The sequence below is a fragment of the Cavia porcellus genome, unplaced genomic scaffold (assembly GCF_034190915.1).
Source record: "Cavia porcellus strain 051 isolate PalLab524CR breed Dunkin Hartley unplaced genomic scaffold, mCavPor4.1 scaffold_2, whole genome shotgun sequence".
In the NCBI taxonomy this organism is placed as follows: Eukaryota; Metazoa; Chordata; class Mammalia; order Rodentia; family Caviidae; genus Cavia; species Cavia porcellus.
Window position 1 is genome coordinate 16,440,930 of NW_026947485.1, and position 23,829 is coordinate 16,464,758.

The 23,829-nt window shown below is 36.4% G+C and overlaps 1 protein-coding gene across 3 annotated transcripts in view; it reads left to right on the top strand.

Annotated features, from left to right (window-relative positions):
• Znf277 (zinc finger protein 277) overlaps positions 1 to 23,829 on the top strand; it is a 120,102-nt gene that overhangs the window by 28,557 nt on the left and 67,716 nt on the right. For 2 of the 3 annotated variants that reach the window (XR_001201292.3, XM_013152456.3), the window contains exons 2-3: positions 8,156 to 8,281; positions 23,334 to 23,535. Coding sequence is in view for 2 of the 3 variants with exons in the window: in XM_013152456.3 (XP_013007910.2) it covers positions 8,156 to 8,281; positions 23,334 to 23,535 (328 nt within the window). In the remaining variant the exon portion in view is untranslated. The remainder of the gene's footprint in view (positions 1 to 8,155; positions 8,282 to 23,333; positions 23,536 to 23,829) is intronic. The other variant, XM_003469836.5, reaches the window with a different exon arrangement.

A 23,829-nucleotide genomic window follows, 5' to 3' on the forward strand; every position in this document is an offset into this window, starting at 1 on the left:
TCATCCATGATGTTCAAAGAGATTAAACATCACTATAGATGGAGAGTTCTGTATGTGACTGTATGTCATCATTAAAGAATAATTTAAACCTTTATATGAATGCGAGAAAATGTTCTGGATTACTTTGCTTTATTTTCTCAGAAATGTTAAATTTCTTTTATTATTGTTACTCATCAGTTCTCTTTCATTCACTTGTGTACTGATGATGCCTTTCTAGTTGGTCCCCATAGCAACACTGGATAATGCTAATGAAACTGCAACATCTTAAGCTCTCCCACAGAGCATCTCTGTGAAAATAGCCATGAAACACAGTTGCATTTCTTATTTTCTCTCCTTGAAAGAGATTGGTATTTGGATTCTTTCCCATGACCAAGTCTTAACTTCCCAAACTGTCTGACTAGAATTGGAATATCTAATTTAGAGAAGCTTTTTAGATGACAGTAAACCACAATTGGGATAGCATTTCCTCTCCCTCATTCATGCCCCAGGTTGGTGTACAGCTGTGGTTCTCAAAATATGGTTTTCCAGCAACAGCAGCTCTTACGAGGTTGTTGGAAATCCTTATTCACATGCCATATCCCAAACCAACTGCATCAGCTATTCAACTCCTTCAGGCAATTTAGATACATTAAAGTTACAGAACCATTGGTATGTAAGGTAAACTGGTGTAGTGGGTAACATCACATACAGTTTTTATGTGTCCTTGGTTGTGCTAACATGATTAGAAATTGCTTTAGTGTTTTTGATACCTCTTAAATGAAATATTAGCTGAATATAATTTTGCATTAAGATAAAATAAGGCATGCAGTGTAATTGATTTCAGCTACTAAAAATGAATATATCCTAATGCTTACTTACCTTTCATTAACAATCATAAGAAAAAGCCAAATCATTGCTATTAAATCTATAGTATTAGGTAATGACTCAGACTGTAAAAATATGTAGGTTTTTTTTAATTTGTAAGTGATGACAAGCATCTATTTTTGAAAGAAGTCTTTTAATTAGTGCTTTTTTTTTTTTGCTGTGGTTAGTAATTTATCCTTTTTATCATTAAATACATCATAAACATGCATTGGAAACAAGCTTCTTTTGGAGGCCATAACTTACAGAGCAAAATAGGAAACAGATATAATAGGGAATTGCAAAAAGGACAAGTTAACCTATGACATGTAAAGTTTTAAGAGGCAGCTAGATCTCAGAACTTGTAGATCCAGGCAGAAAGTTGAGCCGGAAAGGAACATTCCATTAAGTGAAGTATTTCATTCCTAAAACTGAACCATCTATATATCAAGAAGTTGAAACAGCCTAAGGAAGTTGTGTTGGTGGTGGTCTGCCTGGACCTGAAGGCCAGATCATCAGCATTATAATAGAGCTAAACAAGGTTCAGAAATCAAGACAAGTTATGATTTCTCTGGTCAGGAATCCAAAGGTCAGTTAGTCCAAGGAAACAGCCATAGAGTGAGCCAGTCACCCTACTAAGTTAAGCACCTGCCATTTGTTCCTTTCTCATGGTCTTCACTGCTTCAGTTCAGATCTTTAGTATGCGTCACCTAGCCTTTGTAACTGCTTCATGGTGGGAGCAGATCCTTGATTACTAACAATATTCACATGCTGCCTTGTGACCTCCCGCCAGTTGCTTTTTATGGCAGCTTTGCTCTCCCCATCTAGGTCTGCTGTTTCCAGGTACTACTTGTGTTCACCCTGAAAGTCACTTCTTACACTTCGACAGGCAAACTTAGATGCTCTTCTGTTTTCTAGGTTTTCCATATTCCCTGCACATACCTTAATTCATAAGAAATACTGTGTGTTAGAATTGCTAGTGTCTGCCTGCAGTCTGAGATCAGGATCCATGTCCTCATCCATATAGTCGTTGCCCTAGCTTGATGCTTAATAACATTGGTTTTTAGTAAATATGTGATATTTGGAGTGAATAGACAAGAGATTTTTAAGTATAATTAACCTGGCAAACAATAGATTTTCTGAAGTAATTCTGATTTGCAATATGTTGTCCTTTTTTCTCAGCTCTCATCAACTTTTGAGTTATCTTCCTTCCTCACATTTATCTCCTAAATGTCTAACACAGAGAAATAACCAAAGTCCTTTCATCAGAGACCTGGAAAGTGTAGAGACTGCATCTCTACATTTAAGGAAGAAAATCTCCAAGGAAATTTGTTGTGAATTTTAAAACTGGGAATAGAATAAGAGTGTTTCTGGGTCAATTTGAAAGATGTAATTCCATGATATTGGGGCCAACTTGTTCATACAACAGATCTATGCTTTTTATTTCTTTTGTTTTATATTTCCATATTCCTTTAAAACTCCCAACTACTGAGGAAATGTGGTTAGAATTGGGAAATGGAAAAACATTCTAAGTTTGTTCCATTGGGTAATGGGTCATAATGACCTTTAATGTATCTGGCGACATATCACAAACCAACAGTATGTTTTGTATAAGGGGCTTACCAGATTTTGAAGATTATTATGTTGAGTAGTTGCTTTTCAAACGTTGCATACTTCACAAATTACAAACATGTTTTGATGACTGGCAACATACTCAGTACACTTTGCCTTACTGACTTCAGACCAGATAATCCTAAATGCTATTTGTTTGTTTGTTTTCATAATTCCTGCTTCTCCTTCTCTAGTCGAGCCGGTATTTAGCCAGCATCTCCTATGCTAAGTAACTGGGAACAGGGGAATAAACAAAATGGACAAACTCCCTCCCTACATTAAACTTAAAAACTGATAGGGAAAATAGACTGAGGGATTGTTTCTGTTCTTCTCCGTGTACTAGTTTATAAGGAGAGAAATAATGCATATAAAAAAGAGTGTGTATAACAAAACCCAGGACATGAACTCAGCCTGTGAGAGACTTACCAGGTAAAAGAATGAGGCAAGTGAATGCAAAGTGAATTTAAATAAAGTCTAATGACAGTAGTATTTACACTTCATCTACTAATACTATAGTCTCTTTAAATTACTACTATCTTCAGTTCGGTGTTAGGATTACAGGATTATAAGGATTGCAGTAAACAGGAACACACTTATGTCAACTAAGGAAACAACCATCCAGAACTCGGTGTGTTCCAAGTGCATTCAGAATTGCCCGTATTTAAAAAGGAAAAAACAAGCCAGCATCTGGAATTATGCTTTTAATGTTTGTTCATTCCATTTTAATACTGATAGCTAATTGAAAATAAAATAATGTACATAGCAAATGAAATACATAATAATCAAGGTGGGATTGGTATGGGGATTACCAGTGTGTGGGTCCTGTGGGTCTGAGCCTGCTGTGAGCTAAGCAGAGAAGTGGTGGCCACTGGGCTGAACACAGGAAGACTTGCTCCATAGGAGTCTGTTAATGACGTTTAAAGATGGAGTACAAAGTAGAGTGTTTCTGTTTTAGTACTTCAGCAAATGAAAATAAAAAGATGAAGCCCAGTTTTATTTGAATTTCAGATTAACAGTAGTTTTGTTTGTTCATATCTGAAATACTATACAGGATATATTTGTACTGTATACTACCATACAGTATTTGGGGCATACTTACATTTTTAAAAATACTCTTTGTAATTCAAATTTAATTGGGAATACTATGTTTTATCTAGCAACCCTATTCCCAGCACTATGCAATTATTTTGAGTTGTCACATGAGTGATTATGCACAGATGTAATGTTTAATCATTTTTCTTACTAATAATTTTAAAGAATTAATTTAGTTTTTGATTGTTTGTTACATGCCAAGTTGAACAGATCTTCAAGGAGAAAGTTAAAATATCTGAGTATCTATGAGGAAACATTAGTCTTTGTGTATAAACATCTAAAATGTTTTTACATTTTATAATTTTGGTGCAAATATATTGTCTGTGGCGCAAATAAATGTTCATTCCCACTGCACCAACTTACCTTTGTGACTTTTTAAAACTACTTTTATAAGTGTCTTCCATTTATGTTTGCAAATTGAGTTTGGTTTTAGTCTTTGGGAAACTAATTTCTAAGTTCTTTTAAATATGCTTCACACTGATGCCTCTGTTGCTTTGAAACTGTTTTTGTGTTTTCTGAGGTTCTCTTATTCTTCCTTTCCTGATACTAGCCATCTGTATTGATGAGGTAGTAGACTGGCTTATTGCTAATAAATTGATTCATGTAAGTGTTGGATTTAACACAGTTAAAATGCCAGCATGTGCTCTGATTTTGTTTCATTATCCCCAGATAATAATAAAATGCATTTTCATATTTTTGCATAAGTAAGTCAAGATTTCTTGCTCTGTCATATATTATGAGAGGCTGTTAATAGGGTTTTTTAAAAATACATTTCAAATATTAGAAACTTCCCTGTTCTCAATGTAATTAGCATAAAAATAAAGTGTAGTAGGGACAAAGGTGTTGTGATCCTCAAATCTACAAAGGAAAGCCAGGCACAAGTGTAGACCATAGATTTTCTTTTCAGTACTTTGATAAAGGATACATCTTCTATATAAGAACTGTTAATTCAGAACCTAGTGTTTTGGGGGTTTTTTATTTGCTTTTTGTGGTTTTGTTTTATACTATTTAAGATATTGGGGGGGCAAGATTTTAATGTTGAGGGTTTTATTGAAATTGGGAGGGAAAGTTAGAAACATGTTAACGGGTGCACAAAAGTAACAACTCATACAAACCAGGCTGTCTTCATTTTGAACTTTCAGCCTGTAGTGTTTGCTTTCTAGAAATGGAATAAAATAATTCTGTGCAGAAGACCTGGATATCCAAGATGCCAAATTAATGAATGGGTAATATGAATCAAGCGATCTCTGAAATAGAAATGCATTGGGGTAAAAAACAATCTTCAAAAATTTCCAAATGGTTAAGTTCATCTGTTAAGCATTCTTCCTGACATATGAATATAAAAGCTTCTAAAAGACAAAAGTAATTCCCTAATTCCTTCTGGTTTGTCTTTTTTTTTGTTTTCCTTGTTGGGATATACAGATAAAGCTACAGCTCTAACTTTTTAAAAATGAGACCATACTGTAAATATGGTTGTATTTTTCCCATTTAACAGTATTCCTGACTTGCATAATTTCTGTAATTCATTTAATCCTTTTTTGCTGTTATCAGATGTTAAGTACTGGGCTTTTCCTTGACAATGAGGTTACATATCCAATTAGGAGTCTAGAAAACAAGGTGGGTGACCTGAAACTTCCATTTGTTCCAAATCAGGTCACATCCTTGGTTTTTTTTTTTTTTTTTTTTGCCTTTTTCCTTTTTATCGGTACCAGGGATCGAACTCACGACTGCCTGCTTACAAGGCAGGCGCTTATGCCGCTGAGCTAAATCCCCAGCCCCACATCCTTGGTTTCTAATGTTCTTTAACTTATATAAAAGCACTGTTCTGTAAGCAATATATTTTTAAGAGAAATATTCGGTCTCAGTAATATAAAAATATGCTATTATTTATATTAAGAAACTTTTCAATGGCTATCAATTAAGAAGTTGTGTTGTAAATTTTTTTCAGTTAAAAATACGAAAACCTAGGGGCTGGGGATTTAGCTCAGCGGCATAAGCACCTGCCTTGCAAGCAGGCAGTCGTGAGTTCGATTCCTGGTACCGATAAAAAGGAAAAAGACAAAAGAAAATAAAAATACGAAAACCTTTTCGTTATAAAAGTTAATGAATAATACTGCCCAACTTTAGAGACTTAGTATCCTTAAAAAGTAAAAACAGAGTGAAGCAATAGTAAATTATCATGTATTGTATTTAAACAGTGTTCCTACAGCCAAGAAAGAGAATGGGGCAGACACCTCCATCATAATCATAACTCCAAGGCCCAACTATTGGCTCTTGAGCAATAAAATGACTTGAAGCCTGAGTTCTAGAGTCAGTGTTCATGAGCTCCATCTTCTAGACTCCTTATTGGATATGTAACCTCATTGTCAAGGAAAAGCCCAGTACTTAACATCTGAAAGCATGGAAGGATACCAGTTCTCTGATCAGAAGCTTTATATTCAACAGGATTAAACAAATGAGCACTAGTGTCATTTTAACAGAGAATTATGAATAAACTCATAAAAACAGACATTTTTAAAGGGACTTGAATGTCAAAAAAAAAATTTAAGGATTTGGGGTAAAATGTTACATGTGATATTTAGATAAAATGTATTTATTGTTGGTGGACAGTGGAGACCAACTTGTAAGTCATACTGTTTCCAGATTAAAAAGTAGATTGCTAATTTTATTTAGAGTTTTGGGATCTGTGGAGATTCTCAGAGGCAGGAGTGTATAGGGGTTGATGGACTTTGTAGTAGTTACTGAATGAAACCATTGCAGAAATGTAGTAATGTAATTGAGTTGTCACTAACCCATTGAGATAAGTTTAAAACTGTGGTTTTGACAGCCTAACAGTGACCAAAAGGCTTTCCTTGCAGGGCATTTCTGGTAACTAAATCAGAGAATGTCTATAAACTTTTTTTTTCTTCTCTTCTCTCTCTTTGTGTGTATCTGTTTATTTGAGACAAGGTCTTACTCTACAGTTCAGGCTGACCTTGCACTCCCTTTGTAGTCCAGGCTAGCCTTGAACTACTACTGCCTCAGCCTCCCACGGGCTGGGATTACAGACTTCCTCGCCCAGCCTTGTAAACTTCCTAGTATAAAGACTAATAGAAATAAGGCATCCTTTTCATCCATCTGTCCTTGATTAGAGTCAAGCCCTTCACATGAAAGCCCCAGCTTTTAAAGCTTGAGAACATCACACTGGGAAATAAGGCCTCCTAAATTTATCTTGCTCCCTAGTGTTACAACAGTACATGCTATAATTTGTACTTGTGGATATACTTAATACACAGGGCAGCATTTTACACAGTGTGTATCTTTTTTGAATAGATAACACTGGCTTTCTAGATGGTGGGTTTGGTTTTATTTCTTAGCATTATAATCATCTCAGTTCTCATTAAGAACTTGGTGAAAAGCTGTGAATACTTTCCCAGATACTTTTGTTTCTGTGTGTGTACAAGTTCTTGGGCTGTCAGGCTTCATTTAGGTTGATACTTTGCTGTTCTAACTACTTCTGGTCAAAAAGACAGATTGTCAGTCTTCACCTCTGATTACATAGGTTTTATGCAGAATGTTGGGTGATACCAATAAAAATAGCTATATGTGACAGAAAACAGAAATATATCTTGGAATTTGAAGACAAAGGGAAATGAATAGGAAGGTGCCTGGACTTAGAAGCCACAATGATCCCTTTCTATACAGTCCAAACATTGATACAATGCAGCAGGTTCTCCCAGACTGCTGCTGTTTTCCTCTCTTTGTACCTCATAAATCCTGTGAAACAATTTAAGAATTTCTCAAGATTTTCTGGTGTCCACCTTTCCTTCCGTTGGGATAGCTAAGCTCAGCAGTTTTTGTTATCTCTGGCCCAGTATAAGATTCATTCAGAGGATCCTAAAGAGTTTGAGTGCTTTTTCTCGAAATTCAAAAGATAACTCATGATCATTTGCTGTAAAGGCAAATTTAATTTTCATGTAAATCAAGATATTACTACTCAAGGCACAGTCCTTTCACCCAGTGACCAAAAAAAGTGATCATGTGTAAAAGCATTAAAATAGAAAGGAAAGAAAGTTGACCTTCAAGGAAGAAAGCTCATTTTAGATTTGAGGATATAGATAGATAGATAGATAAGAGCATGCCTGTGCATGTACTCACATAACTTAGTGGCTTAGTATTTTGGAATTTGTTTCTAATTTTGAAATTCATTGTCTTAATTCTTTTTTTTTTTTTTCTTTCTTTTTTTTTTCTTTTTTTAACTTGCTCAGGCTGAGCTCAAGCTTGCAGTCCTCCTGCCTTAGCCTCCCTGAGCACCAGGCATTTGTGATGCCTGGCTGCATATAGTCACTGTGGTAGTCTTTGGCCGTATTACAGACAGGAGTGGTGGTGGACAACTGCTTTCAAGGGCCCCGCCGAGGGGAGGGCTCCTTGCACTTCAGGGTGGGTTGGGGCAGCTGTGGGATAAAGAAGCCAGCTTGGGCCCGAAGGCAGGGCAGTCAACATACCCCGAAGCTCACGCCCCTGCTGAGCTATGCCCGTCCTCCCACCCCAGCCACTGCCTGCTTCTGTAACTTACCCACTCAGCTTCCACCTGTAGGTCCCCACATCACTGACCTGGCCCCTCTCCCCTCAGGTGACAAACCACTGCCTGTCCCAGCTGAAGGATGCCCACAGGTCTCACTCCTTCTTCAAGAAGTGTCAAGCCATAGTGAGCATATGCACAGTGGCCTGTTCCCTTGCCCCCGGGTCCATAGAGAAGGTACCAGCTAATCTGTCTTGCCTGTCTCTGTCTCTGTCCATTCTCACTGAAGGAGAACAATTTCAGCTGCCTGGTGCTACGGTACACACCCAGTGCCTGAAACCCATAGGACGCCCAAGCCGGGGTCACCCCGTGGCAGCCTGGCCCTCCCTTGCCTATGCCCTTCTCTGCCAGTAACTGTCACCGTGCTGTCTTTTGCCACTGTTTCTGTACTGTGTCAGGTGTGCACGTGTGCATACGGTGGGGAGACAGAGGCTCCTTAGGGGTCCCCACCTGTACTTGGAAGCTGAGCTATGTTTGGAGAACTGTCTAGGAGATGCCCTCACCTGTCCTAGTATGTTATATTTCTGTTCTATTACCATATATGAATTCTTGAAAAACTTACGAGGGGAAACAGGGCTAGGCACTGCTACTCTTCCCACTGTTAAGCTATATGAAGAAGCTGAGGATCCAGCTCTAGTTAGGAACTGCCTCTCTTTCCACACCACAAGGCAGGTACTTATGCCACTGAATCCTTGGCCCTCCACTGTTACGCTTTACCAGAGAGTTTTTGTAACCAGAGCAATCCTTGTTTAAAAAAAAAAAAAAAAAATTTTACAACATGGTTAGATCTGTATTGCATCAAAATATAGAATAATAGTCCAGTTGATCATTTGCATTATTGAATTTTTTATTTTTTTAGTTTTTCCTTCCTTTGGAACATGGATCTTTGCAGGGGGTATTTACTTTGAATGAAAAGGAGTTAAATGAACATTAAATTCTTAAGCCAGGCGACCTGTTACATCCCTATGATCCTTACTCTGGGAGGGTAAAGCAGGGACTACAAAATCAAACCTAGCCTGGGCAATGTAGCATGACCCTGTCTTAAAACATAAAAAGGACTGAGGACTTAGTTTAGTGTGAAGGCTAGTTTAGTTTAGTGATTCAGTCCTCCAGTATTGAAAAACAAAAAATTAATTCTGACCAAGGGTATATAAATAACCCCACCAGGTAGATGCTTTTGAAACATAGGAAGAAAATATGTGTCTTCTGTATCTGTGCTCCTGAATTCTCAGCTTTTTGATATAGCTTTAACAGTATAATAGTTCTTGAAGTCCTTATTAAAGAAAAGTCTTATGTAGAATTTTGCTAGAATTCAGAGATTTATGTGCTTGTAAACCTTTTTTTTTTTTTGGAATAATGAAAAAAAAACTATAATTGCTTCAAACTGTGGTAGTGCTAGAAAAAATATATATGAACTAATACAACTTTTTCAATTTATCAAATGTCCTGAACCAACACACATTTTTAAAAAAAGCTTGCATCAGTAAAGACTGTAATATCATTACTTTTATAGTCTTCTCTTTCTTTAGTTTAGCAAGTACAAAATATAACTTTATTTTTCACAAACTATCTTCTGAAACCTATAGAAAAGGTGATTTTTTTCTAAAAGCATACTCATCTCTCACAGCATATTTTTTTATACTTCTACTGATAAAGTCATAAAATTAATCATAACAGGTTCTCATTACAACAGTGGTTTGTGGCTTCACATAAAACATATTCCCGCCACCACAGAGAAATTACATTCGAATGTCTGTGTAAAAAAATGACAGCATGTTTTGAAAGCTCCTAGTTGATTCATGTTCACTGTTAGGGTTGAGAACTACTGCCTGAAAATATCTAAAGGTATTCATCAGCATGTCATTTTTAATAACATGTTTAGACATTCCAGGAAAATGAGTGCTAGTCAGATTAAGTGCTGGCGAAATTTGGCACACCGCGTTACCTGAGTAATCTGCAGCATGCCTTTTAGGTTAACTAGAACCCCTGTTCTTTTACAGATAAGATTTATACCACTTTTTGATTCATTTCTGTAATTGTGATATAAAACATTTTGTCAGTACTAAGAACCCAAGGCCTTACCACTGAGGTCTCTCCCCAGGCCCCCTTTTTTTGATTTAATATTTTGAGGCCATTTCTCATTAAATTGCTAAACTGCCCAAGTTGGGCTCAAATTTGTGGTCCCCTTTACTCAGCCTCCCAGAATGCAAGGATTATGGGTGTAAACCACCATGCCCAGCTGAGCATAGGAAATAGACCATGTCTGAAGTGGGAGCTAAACTCTGTTGTGTCTTGTTTATTGTCCCTACATTATTTTACTTCCTTATCCTTCATCTTAGAAGGGATTTTTATGATATGGTCAGATGTTTTCTAAAGATTATATTATTGTGGAGATAGGTTCTTTGATACTAAATTTTAGATTATGTATCATGGTAGTAGGATTTATGATACCTAACTTCACTGAAGAATAAAGTCATTGTCAGTAGATGAATAAATTGAAAAATTATAGTTGTAAAACTCTTCTGACTATGACTGACTCAAGTGTTTCACGGAAGCTTTAAAAGAGTACTGATAGTATATTGTTATAAAAGCAGCCCAATGATAGCAGGAACAAGTAACTTACAGAAGAAGTTTTGTTAAATGCCTTAAAAAAGGCCAGGCCTCTGCCTTGGCAGGTTAGCCTGTGACTAGCATTGAATGTAGTTCTGTGGGTTGATATTTTACCATCTTGTATCGGAACTGTTTTAAAATTCTACTTTGTTCTTAGTTTTTTTTTGGTGCTCCTGACATTCTAGGTTATGTTAGATGTGTGGGTGAACATGAAAAAGATGCAAATTCTCCATCTACATTAGTTAATTCCTTCAGGAATCCAGCTCTACTTCTCTTCATTTCCTCTTTAGTATCCACCACAGCTTTGACCTGAAAATGAGCAAGAAGAATGTCTTCCTAGGAATAGGGAAACAGATTCCTGAACATGGTGGTTATACAGTAGCGCTCAGCTAAAGTTCTACCTGATTTTAGTAAAGCTTCTTTTAATACCAAGGCTTAAAACAATTTCTTATTTTTCATCCTCAAGCTGTGTGTAGTCCTAGACATGGCCCTATAAAATCATAAACATCTAACATTGTGTGATTTTTAGCAGTATTTTTCATGATTCAGTGGTACGGTGCTGGGGCGCTAGGAGATAACAGAACTCTGTAGGGAGGGCACAGTGTAGTGCCAGCTCTGCGTCCTGTTCCCATCACACACAATCAAACCCAACCTACTTGTATCAGATGTTACATGTGCTTGTGCAGTTTGGTGAATGAAACACAGCAATTACTGATGATTATACTTCACCCTCCTGTGTGTGTATATATGCTGATGAAGACATGCTTGATTTAGCAGACTTGTAAGATTTCTTATTTGATTATTAAACTTTCATGGAAGGAGATAGTGATACATTTGTTTCATCAGGAAAAGATCAAATAGAGTTCTCTTACTTGGACATTGACTGTATTATGCATCCAAACAGTCCATTCGTAGTCAGTGTGGCCCAACCATACTAAATGGATGGATACTCACAACCAGGAACATCACTGTTATGAAGCTGCTTGTGAGAAAACTTAGGAAGAAGGCTGTTTCAGCAGTTCTGCTGGATGAATAGAGTCTCAACTGACTCACCCAGTGGTATTCAGTAAACACTAACAGCCACATTCCTAGGTGTTAATGACTAGTCTTCTAAAGAAGTTAGATTAGTTGCTAACTTTAATATCTCACCAACTGATCAAAAAGGAATTGGTTCAAACTTTTTTTAATTTTAGAATTTGGTGTGGTATTTGCTATTTTCAGATTAAGCTAAAGTTATTTGTCAGAAGAGAAGGGCAGAGACTATATTTTGTGACTTTTCTGTAAGTGAAAAATCTATTCAGCGTAGATGATAACTTGAAAGCACTACTTGGCTGTATTCCAATTTATGAATATGTTTAGGATATAAAATAAAGTGAAAAATATATTTGTAAAGTTGTCAACAAAAACAGTACTGCCCATTCAGTAGAAAGACAGAACAGATTTTTTCAAGGAACTAGTTGATAATATTGTGTGTGAGTGAGTGTGTGAGAGGGAAGGAGGGAGAGAGAGGAGAGAGAGAAAGAGTTTGAGAAACTCAGATGTTCGAAAACAAGAAGTAAAATCAGTGGCTGTCTCCTCCTGTTTGAGAGAGTCAGGTCTTTCTCAGTGAGCTACATGACCTCACATTTTTATTTTGAAATGGGTAGTCTTGTCACTTTTCTGGCCATCAAGACCCAATATCCAACATGCACATTTTAAGGAGGAGAAATTTATATTGGCTCACAGTTTGTAGAGGTGAAGGCCATGATTGCCTGGCTCCAAAGCAGAAGGGCATGGCTTACCTTAGGCAACCACAAAGCAGGGAGGAGCCAGCAAGAAAATTAACCTTCCAGGTCTGGGCTACAGTAACCCACCTCTTCCAACCTATTCCCCTCCAAACAGCAAATCAGCTTTAATGCCCCCATTATCCAATTACCTTCCAAAAGCCTCACCTGTAATCATATGAGGCTTTGTGGTGACATATAGATGCAAACCATGACAGTAGGTCTCACTAAGGCTCCTCCTCAACCTCCCAGGGTGCTGGAATTACAGGCCTGCAACACTAAGCCCAGCTGTATGTGGTACTTTTGAAAGTCTGTTATTTAGTATCATAGATTTCGGGGAGGGGAGGCCTTCCCAAAATCATTCTTTTCCTGTTCCACAAAAACTGGTTTGTTTGTTTTATTTTACTGGAAAATTCATATGAACTGAAATATTAGCACTAAAATTAAAATGACATACCCAGCTGCTTTTGTCAATGGAGAATATTAGTTCCACAACTGAGAAACTTAATGATTCTATCAAAAACACTAATTATACTTCATAGGAAGCATCAGATAGATAATTTACAATTTTGCTACCAGCCAATTCATTTCATTAAAACATTGAGAGGCTACTAATTCTAAAATAATGACTGTGCAACTTCCACTGGGCTCCACTTACATAGAAAGCATTTGCCAGGCCTAGTGGCACATGCCTGTAATCCTAGCACTGGGAGACTGAGGCAGGCACATCACAGGTTCAAGCCCAGCCTGGGCAATGTAGTGTCTTAATGAAGCTGTCTAAAAATAAAAAATTTGAAAAGTCTGGAAACGTAGGTCAGTGCAAAGATCTTTGGTTCAATTGCCAGTACTACCAAAAAAAGGGAGAAGGGACAGGAGAGAATAGAAAGTCTGAGACAGGCCAATAACCAGCCATGTCTTTGTGAATCAGAGTTTGCCTCTCCTTCCTTTGCATCTTTTCTCTAAAACCAAGTAAATAAGAGCAGTCACTTCGGTTTCCCCATCTTGCATGAAAGCCTTTGGTTTGTCTGTCTTTTGTTACATTGGCCCTCCTTTTGGGATCATCAGCATTAATGGCAATTAATGTTATTCTGATTAATTAAGTTTACCATTAACTAGAGTTAAGATTTTAGTGCCTTTTTATTTATTTCCAGTTTTAAATGTTGGAAAATCATTCTGCACTCTACTGGTAAAAGGGAGGTGAAGTTGTGGACTTAGTTCCTATTAAGTATTCTTGACTTCTCAGAATGAAATGCATATCCAGCCTTGATTTCCAAATAGGGCCCCAGGATCCCTACTTTGAGCCCCATCAAAATAATAATTCATCATAGTCTTATTTTAACTTCTCAGAATTCTCTCTTATTTATGTTTTAAGAGAAGGCTTTGCTACTTATTCCAGACTGGCCTTGAACTCACTTTGCAGCCTAGGCTGGCCTTGAATTTGGGGTAATTCTTCTGCATCAGCCTGCCAGGTGCTGGGATTATAATTAGGTGCCATCATGCGTGGTGTGAGGTATTTTTAAAAGAGTAGAATAGGAGCCATAGAGGGAATATCTTTGATATGAGGGAATGTTTAATATAATCATATAGATACAGAATATGGTCCTTCATCTTCTTAGTCTAAATCTCCTATTAACAGTAATTAGAGAAAATATTTCTAGGGAACTGAATATACTTACTGTATATGTCTTAAATGTATATTTTAACAATAGAAATCTTGTCTGATTTAAATCTATAAACAAATCAGCCATTCATCCTATTCATAAGGAAGGATTTGTTTTTATCTCTTTACTTTCTAGGTTTTATTTCCCTCTAAAATGTCATAGGTTTATAACATTTCAAACAGCTGCTGCTTCTGCATAAATGTTATTTTCACATTGTTATAGTAGACAGTACTGATTCCTCTATAAAGAGTAGATAATAGTAAAACAGTTTCCTATATAAACCAGAAACACAAGTAATCAACAGTCAAGAAATGAAACCAGGGGCTGGGGATTTAGCTCAGCGGCATAAGCGCCTGCCTTGCAAGCGCACAGTCGTGAGTTCTATCTCTGGTACCGATAAAGAAAAAAAAAATGAAACCAGTAACATGGATAGAAAATCAAACTATTTCTACAAAGAGGTTCGCCTCTAATCTGTTTAAATGATTTGCTCCTAAGTGTGTTTTTTGAAATATTACCTGAACTCAAGAAGAGTTTTCTAGACAAGATCATCTACAAATATCTAACTTCACAGCCCATCCTGCCAAATTCAGTAGATGGAAAGTGTTGGGGGGGGGGATATATAAGAAAGAAATGTGTTGGCATTTCTAAAAAGGTTAAACATCTAGCTTTAATGTTACAGTAGTATAATTTTCACTTGTCATTCTACTTTCCCTGACCCATCTTTGTTATTGATAATGTTGTATATAAACCAAACAAGTCTGCCTTACTAAAAATGACTGGGTACTAAAAGATGGTTCAGAAATTCATACCTAAACAGACTTCTTTATAGAATGAAAATATAAGCAGGAAAATCTTTAGGGAACAAAAGCATCGTTTTTATTTATTCTACATGGAAAATCATATTGCTTTTTTTAAGTAAAACTTTCTTAAAGACATATGTAGTCATATGTCCTTTTTGCCCAGAATATATATCCCCATTGGGTAAGGACTCCTTCCTAGTAATATAAATTACATTTAACTAATTATAGTGATTATCATTAATGAATTGCTGTATTTATACAATTTAATAAGGTAATATTTTTACATCCAGAAACTATAGTGCAAAGGGTTAACTTCAGTGGTAATAATATTGAGAACTGTGATACTCACATTAAAAATACAGTTTTAAGCCAGGCATAGTGGCTTATACCTATAATCCGTATTAATCACTCAGGAGGCTGAGGCAGGAGGATTGCTACAAATTCGAGGCCAGCATAAGTTACAAAAATTAAATCAAAGCCAACTTGAACTGCATAGTGAAACTCTTGTCTCAAAAAGGAAGAAAACAAAAACACAGTTTTTTCAGAGTTGTGTCTATAGATTCATATATAATTATTGCATAGTCTTTCTTCTGCCCTGGCTATAAGGTGAAATCTTTTGAACTCTGCTTTAGAATAGTGGTTGTTTTAGTAACTTCTGAGGTTACTTGGAATCCCAGTTTAATGACACTAGTCACTTACACATCATAAATAAAAATGATAGACCAAATTATAGAAAATATAAGGAACAGAATTCATTAATTTTTCAAACTGTTTTTAATTCCCTGGACTATTTAAGAACTTGTGAAGCTAAAGGCCTTCCTGGAAGATGTCATGTACTCTTAATGTGGAATACAGTTTCAGTCTGAGCTCCACAAGACCTAGAGTTTGTGAATTACCTAAGTGCCTCTAGACCCCTGAATAAGAATATCTGTGCTAATTAGATCTTTCTTATCCAATATGGTAGTTACTATCCACATACGGTTATTTAAATTAAATAACATTGAAATTTTGTTCCCCACTTTCACTATCCACATTTCAAGTGCTTAGTAGCTGCCTGTGGTTAATAGCTACCATTATTGGACAGAGCCATTGTAGAGTATTCTGTTCATCACAGAAGGTTCTTTTAGATGGTCAGGTAATTCTGATATATTCTATTCAGAAATCCCATTCTATGTTATTCATGTTTGTAGAACTGCATAATTTGGAAACTAGATCATATAACATGTTGTAAGGAAGCCAAGCCCTTTAAGCACAGGCTATATGTATGTTGTTAAAGTATAAATGTATAAGCAAAGTAGCCAGCTAACATCAACTAAGCTTTCAGGACTTGTATAATCATTGGGTTTTATCTTATCTATCAACTACATTCTTGTGATAGTAGTTCTAAATGTTTTCCACATTTATTTCAGTCCTTGTCTATAGTATGAGTGGGGCCTATCTCTTGCGCAAAAAATTGAGGTTATCAATGTAAATTCAATTTTCCTTGATTCTAGATCAAATGTATTATATTTTCTCCTTCATCTGTCTCTTCCTGTTAGAAGAAATAACAAAGTGATCAAGAGAATGCAGAAGCTTTTGAGTTTCAATAATGTAATGAGGACTTAAAAGTAAATAGATACAGTATTTGAAAAATGAACTTAAGTTTTCTTTAGAAGTCTAGGCTCCCCTCTCATGTGGTTTAATTCTTTAAATCTATTAGAACCTTGAAATGTTTACTTCCAGTTAATTCACAGGCGTTCCTAATACATATCAGTGCAGAAGACACCCATCTCCTTTTGACCTCATTCGTATAGCCATCCTCATTATTAGTACTCCAGTAACAGGAGCTAGCTTTTTATTGAGCTTGTGTGTGTCTGGCACTCATTGGCTTTAAATTAATTTCTTCACTTCGCCCTTTTGACAACTGTTTCAGAGGAATTGTGATTAATGCATTTTATGTTGTGAAAACAGGCTAAGAGATGCTAAGTAATTTGTTCCTGATTGGTCAACAGGAGTAAAAAGGATAATGATTCTGCTAACCTTGACTTCAGCCACTTGGCTCTTCTCCCCTCTCCCTTTTTCTACAGTTGTGATTTACACACATTAAATGAAATCTCTCTAATGTTTAAACACCCAGTACTACTGTGTGTACACTATTGTGCAGCAGATCTCTCGCACCGGATCATCTTGCATAACTGAAGCCCTGTACCTACTTACTGAACAGTAATTCCTCTTTTCATTTTCTCAGCCCTGCCACCCACTATTCTGCTTTCTGCTTCAGCGTGTGACTACTTTAGATCCCACATGAAAGTAGACTCATTTGGTATTTAGTTTCCTGTCAGTGACTTATTTCATGAATGAAAGGCCTTTAAGGCTCATCTATGTCATAGCATTATGATATATGTTTTCTTTTTTAAGACTAAATAGTATTCTTCATATTTACATATCATCTTTTCTTCATCCATTCTTTTGTTGTCACCACTCCACGGTTATTGTGAGTAATGCTTCTGTGAACATTGGAGTACAAATACTTCTTTGACATGCTATGTTCACTTCATTAGGTAAATAATGTAAGATGGTTGGATCATATGATAATTTCAGTTTTAGGCTGGGAGTGGCAGAACCCCTGGTATCCCAGCTCTCTGAGAGGCTAAAGCAGGAGAACTGCCAGTTCAAACTCAGTGTAGGCAGCTTACCAATTTATCGAGTCCCTGTCTCAAAATTTTAAAGGGGAGAAGGGGTTCAGCAATGTAGCTCAGTGCAAATGCCTTAGGTTCAGTCTCGAATACTGTAAAAACTAGTTCTATTTTTATATTTTGAGGACCCTCCATACTTTTTTTAAAAGCATTTATACCAGCAAAGCACAGTGGTTCCAATCCCTCTACATCCTTGCGAACATTTTTTTATTAGTCATCATAACAAGTGTAAGATGTCATTGTGGTAATGATTTGCATAATTAATGATGTCGAGTACTTCATATACATGTTGACCATTCCTATATCTTATTTGAAGAAATGTTATTCAGGTCCTTTTGCCTGATTTTTAATCTGGCTGTTTCTTATTTTGTTATTGAGTTGCCTGAGTTTGTTATGTGTTGGAGAGCATATGCAGGGCTGTGGTGTGGCCTGGGCATGATTAAACTGAGAATGAGGAAACACTGCTGGGGACAAGATAGGCCACAGCTGAGGCCACCTAGAGACTTTCTGGATAGTTTTCCTTAGTTGGCATCATCTGTTGCTCTAAGGGGTCCTTGAACTCCTCCCAAGATCCTGTTCAGGTTTCCTCCATTGTCCACCCAACTCCTTGCTTGTTCTGATTAAATACACCTGCCCAGCATCGGTCGGCCTGCAGAGTTATGAGCTCTGCCTAGGATCTCACTCTTCCTGCAGCTCTAAAGACCATGCCATGTCTTAGTCCTTTGAGCCTTCGCCGTGCACACATTTGGGGAGTTGGGGATCTAGGTACAGACCCCAGTAGTTATGTATATTGGCTAGGGATCCTTTGTCACTGACTCAGAGCAGCCTGTTGGAGGCTTAGCCTCAGCGCAGATGGGATTTCAGAGCACTACACCTTAGCTCCTCTTGTCTGTTGTGCCCATAGCAGCAGGAGACTGGAATGTTACATTTCCATGGCCATACCTACTGGATCTGAATGTTTTCATAATATTGCCAAGCGACTCACACACATTAAACTTTGAAAAGCACTGTCTGAGGATAATAGTTTGACATTTTGTTGATCTTACCTAGAATTTGTATAATTGGTAATAGCATAGGATCCCCCAGAAACTCAGCTTCCATGGGTTATTTTCTTCATTCATTTGAGCAAGTTGCTGCTCAAAGTGAGAACTAAAGCAGATGATTTGTTGTTGTTAATTTATAACACATATGTGAAGTGAATTTTGGGCCAAAACAGAATTTCCAAGATGCCTTTTTTTTTCCTTTTTGCTAAGAGAAGCTAGATGTGATTTATTTTCTTTTACCTTTTAGACTTCAAAATCTTTGAAGTAGAGCATCGTATATTTTTATATCCATTGTCTTTTAAACATACATAGTCCAGTGGCAGCTGGAAATGAATAATGTCTTAGACATATAAATGAGTTATATCTACTGTTCCAACACTTAGCATTTTGGAAACATGCTGTAGGACAGAACAGACTGTCAAATAAGTTTTGCCACTGGCTTTGTCAGTGAATTTCATGGTGTTTTCCATAAGTCTAAGATAACCATAATAGTCTCCTTGATCATGATATTCACAGTTGGCATGTGACCATCCTCTGAATAGTCAAATCCCACATAGCAGTCTGGGAATGACATTATTAAGTCTCATCTAGGCTGCCACTCAATATAAATTGCATACCCCTCCATCTAAAGTAAAGTCCTAAACTCAGTATTTTTTAAAAGATCTCCATTGCACAAGACCCAGAGTTTAATCTGCAGCACACAGGTGATGAAATTCAAACAGATCTGGAAATTATTGTGGTATACTAAAATGTATATTGAGTTTCAGTTCTTTTCCATATAAAAATCCTTGAATAGAATCATGTGACTTACCCTGTATTCCAGATGCTACCTGTTCTTTGTTCACAGAACAGTATCCTTACATAAAAAATAAAAACAGAATTTAAAAATTCCTAATAAAATCTAACATACCTGTACTACATGATTCAATAATATATCATCTGATATTTAGTACAATTTTATGTCATTATTTATTAATTACCACTGGGCTGGTTGCATCAAAGCCCACTTTAAAGATCTTGCTGTAAATAAAATCTGCTTTACCCTCAATTCCAAAAAGAAAATTTCCCTAAAGACAGATAACAGATGTTGCCTAAAATAGGACTTTTCCTAGAAACTAAGTTGATCTTAGAACTCTAGTTGAAAATACCTCTGGCTCATTCATTTTTTTCATACCTTCATTTAACAAACACATATTAAGTACCAATTTTGTTCCAGCCACTATGTGAGACATATGAAGACCATTTATTCATAGAGTCGCATAGTGGTAGAGAGCTGTATATAGTTATTTACAGCAGTGAATCTTGCTCATGTTGGGCCTGAAGAGATGAGTGGGTCAAGTCATAGGAGAACCAGAGAAGAACCTAACAAAAATAATAGTACAAATGCTTCACGTGAGACCTCAGTTTCAGCTACTTTTATCCACCAGCAATAAGAGGAACAGTTAACTTCTAAACAGATAACCAAATGCACCTAAAACACACTCAATATCCTTTCCATTTATAAAACCAACCTGCTTCTCTATCTATAATCCTAGGTTGACTGGCACACCCGTTTGTACAGTCCTCTCAGCCTGAAACATTCCCGCTCTTCTCCTTTCTTCATTCCCAGTGCCCAGTCAGTAATTAAGAGCTGTCGGTTTGATTTCTGTATCTTCTCCTCTGTCTCTTCGCCACCCCTCCAAGAGCTCATGTTGCTGCTCCAAACAAGTCCTCAAGACTTTGACATCCATAGTAGTCTCCCAAATGTTCTCTCCATCTTGAAACTTGCCTTTTTCCAGTTGAATCTCCTCATGTCAGTTTAAAACATGGACATGGGCCTGCTTCCAATAGGAAAAAAAATCTAAACTCCTTAATGTTAGGTATACGTTCAGAGTTAAATGCTTAAGCCAGACTGCTTGGATTCAGATTCTTTCTCCATCACTCAGTAGCTGTCTAACACAGGTCACTACCTTCTCAGTTCCCTCATTTATAAAATAGGGATCAAAACAAAACCTCCTGCATTAGGGTACTACGAGGGTTAATATGCTTAACAGTGCCTCGTACAAAGTAACCATACAATGGCAATGCTAGTCGTGGTAGGCATACAGGTTTTTTGAATGTAGATACCAAATAATTAAAACAGCCAGGGTTAACTTTACTTTGCAAGAATTAACAGTCTAGTGGGAGAAAAAATAATATATAGGTAAACAAAGTGCTCCATCTGATAAATGCTATTACCATTTTGAGAAAGGTGGCTAGCTAGAGTAAGAGCAAAAACTTAACTATCTAAAAAGGTTGTATTAAAACTTTTATTTTCTGCAGTATATAGCAACTCAAGCTTCCCCCAAACCACAGTTAGTGTATTCATGATTTTGTTCTTCTGTCCCTTTTCAATGACAAGAAATGTATTTGTAGTATATGAGAATTTTTGTCTGTTCTTTTAGGCATAACTTGAAAGAAGAAAAAATAGGCATTAGATGTACAAAAGAGGAAAAAATGAACCAAAGAGGAATAGTAGAAAATTTGTAGGAAAGCCTCAGGGAAAAATTAAAACGATGATGCTAAGGAGCTATATATTACAGTGATTTGGGGGAAAAAACGGGTTACTAAGCTTTGGGTAAGAATGCTAAAAGAGATACAGGACACTGCCTGAATGCTTATAAATGCAGAGTAACTTATAGATATACATTAATGCAAAACAGCAATGAAATATATATTAAAGGAGAAACAGAATTTAGGAAATGGCTTTTGATATTGGAAGCAGCATAATATAATATTTGAGGTTAGCAGAACTTAATTATGCTTATGTCACTTACCAACATAGTGACTTTGGAAAATTATGTGACTTTTCTAGCCTCAATTCTGTTATCTGAAAGTTGGGATTGTAATAACATTACCAAATAAAAAAGGATTAATTGAGAAAAGACCCTAATGTACTATGCTGGTAACTTACAAATAGTGAGCATCAATAAATGTCACTTGTTACTCTTGGTAATTATTATCATAGTTTTTACCCCATTAAAAAATAAGTTGGCATATATCTCATTCAAAGGATGTAATATGGTCCTGGTATTTCCTATTAGGCAGGTAATATTTATTCATTTCATGCTACTTTTATTTATAGTATGCTACCTTTGGTTGTCATATTCTAGTGATATAAAATATTATCGTACTATGATTTTGTAAGTATATTACTTACCTCCCATTCTTTCTTATTTTTGTATGTGCATTTAGGTTCCTACAAAATTTAAGCTTCAGCTGAAGAATACAACTGAAGAAGTCCAATGCCTAATTTAATAAATATAAATTGCTAGCACCCATTTCTTTTTTATGCTTCTGATGTGTTTTTGTATTTTAATTATTCTCCGTACCGTCATTATAGCCTATGTTTTCACTATGAATAAAGGTAAACAATTTGATTTAGCATTCTTTTATATGAATAGAGTATATGTGCAGGGTACTAGAGATCCTCCCCAAAGGGAAACCTTTCTTCGCTGGCTATTATGTGGTCCTTCTTTCTGCTCACGTGTACTCTCTATATCCACTATCTCCTTGTCTTTTTCATTTCAGTGATTTATACCTCCACACAAATTATGAGCACTTTATTATTGGTGATAAACATCATGTCATGCAACAGTGAACAGAAAAGACTAGCAACTAATAGGTACTAAGTTGTTTTTCTAAAGTGGGAAAAATGGATGCTTTCCTCCTGTATCACTTATTCATTGCTTAAGCTCTCAGCAGCAGGGTAGCAGAGGCTGATACAATTAATTAGTCTTAGTCAATTTAAAATGCCTTAAATAATAAGGTAAAATAAATAAAATGTCACAGGGAGAACTAATATTAACCTAATTCAGAAGACTGTGTGGTCCTTGGAATAGCCAGCTTTTCGGAAGAAGATCACTATCCTCCTACAAATGCCAGTTGCTACCCTGGTTTTCTTAAGTTTCCTGATTACTGCTTGGTCAGTAGGCTGTGTAAGTAACAGGTCCAGTCCGCAGAACAGCCAGCAAGCACAAGAAGAGTCCTGCACATTTCCATAGACCTTACACACTTCAATGCTTAGAGATACTATAGGTGATACTAAGAAAAGGACACTGAAGAAAAAATGTTTACCATTAGTATCTCATAGTTGAGCATTCATCTCTTTGTTCACAGAAGACTCAGTTGTGATACATAATTATGTAATAAACAAATGATAAGCAGATTAATTTAGAAAATTGACACCTTGGCTACCCAGCATATGCTGTGTCAAACCAATATAAGAACAGTCTTCTCGACAAATCAAAAGTAGGAAAGCATTTGTACATTTAATGGCAAGCAGCCTAAAAGACAGGCTGGCCAATAGCCTTTTTATGATGACTTTCACATCTAGGACCTTAAACCAGCATGTAATAGGCTCTTCTCTTGCAAGTTAAGGAACTGGTGTCATTGGCCAGTGTCTACAAAAACAGTTTGAACAACTGCCCTGACAAATGGGTTTTCCCCAAACAAGCAAGTGGGATGTTTGAGCTACTCTGCGATACTCCCTACCCCTGAGTTGCAAAAGCATTTGAAATTATAATATTCTTGTAGAATATGTATTTTTCTTTTTGTAGATATGTAAATATCTTAAGAATCCTTCTAATACAAGAGATAAGAGATCTAAAAAGTTGGTTCCAGCTTTTTTTTCTCTCTCTCTCTCTTTCTGTCTCCCAGACAGTAAGGATTGTATCCTGGAGCCACTTTCCCTGCCAGAAAGTCCAGGTGGCACCACCACTTCAGTAGATTCTCCATCTGTGCCTTGTATTTTCTGTGAAGAACATTTTCCTGTGGCTGAACAAGACAAACTTCTGAAGCACATGATTATTGAGCATAAGATTGTCATTGCTGATGTTAAGTTGGTTGCTGACTTCCAGAGGTAAGTTTTAATTTTGTTTACAAAGAACTAAATTCATTATTCATTAGAAAAATGACATACAATATATAAAGTAGTTCCTACACAAATATGCAAATTTGTATTTTGAGATTTCTTCTTAGATTTTTAAATTTTAATTTAACCCTTAACTGTATGAGCTGTATTTAAAGTGTCAAATACTACTGAATTTCCTACAAATTCTGTAAACTCATTAGCTTTCCAAAGAGCAGATAGTACTCCCTTTGGCATAGTCCATGAGATTGTTGACATTGTTACTGTGTCTCAGATTTGTTCTTT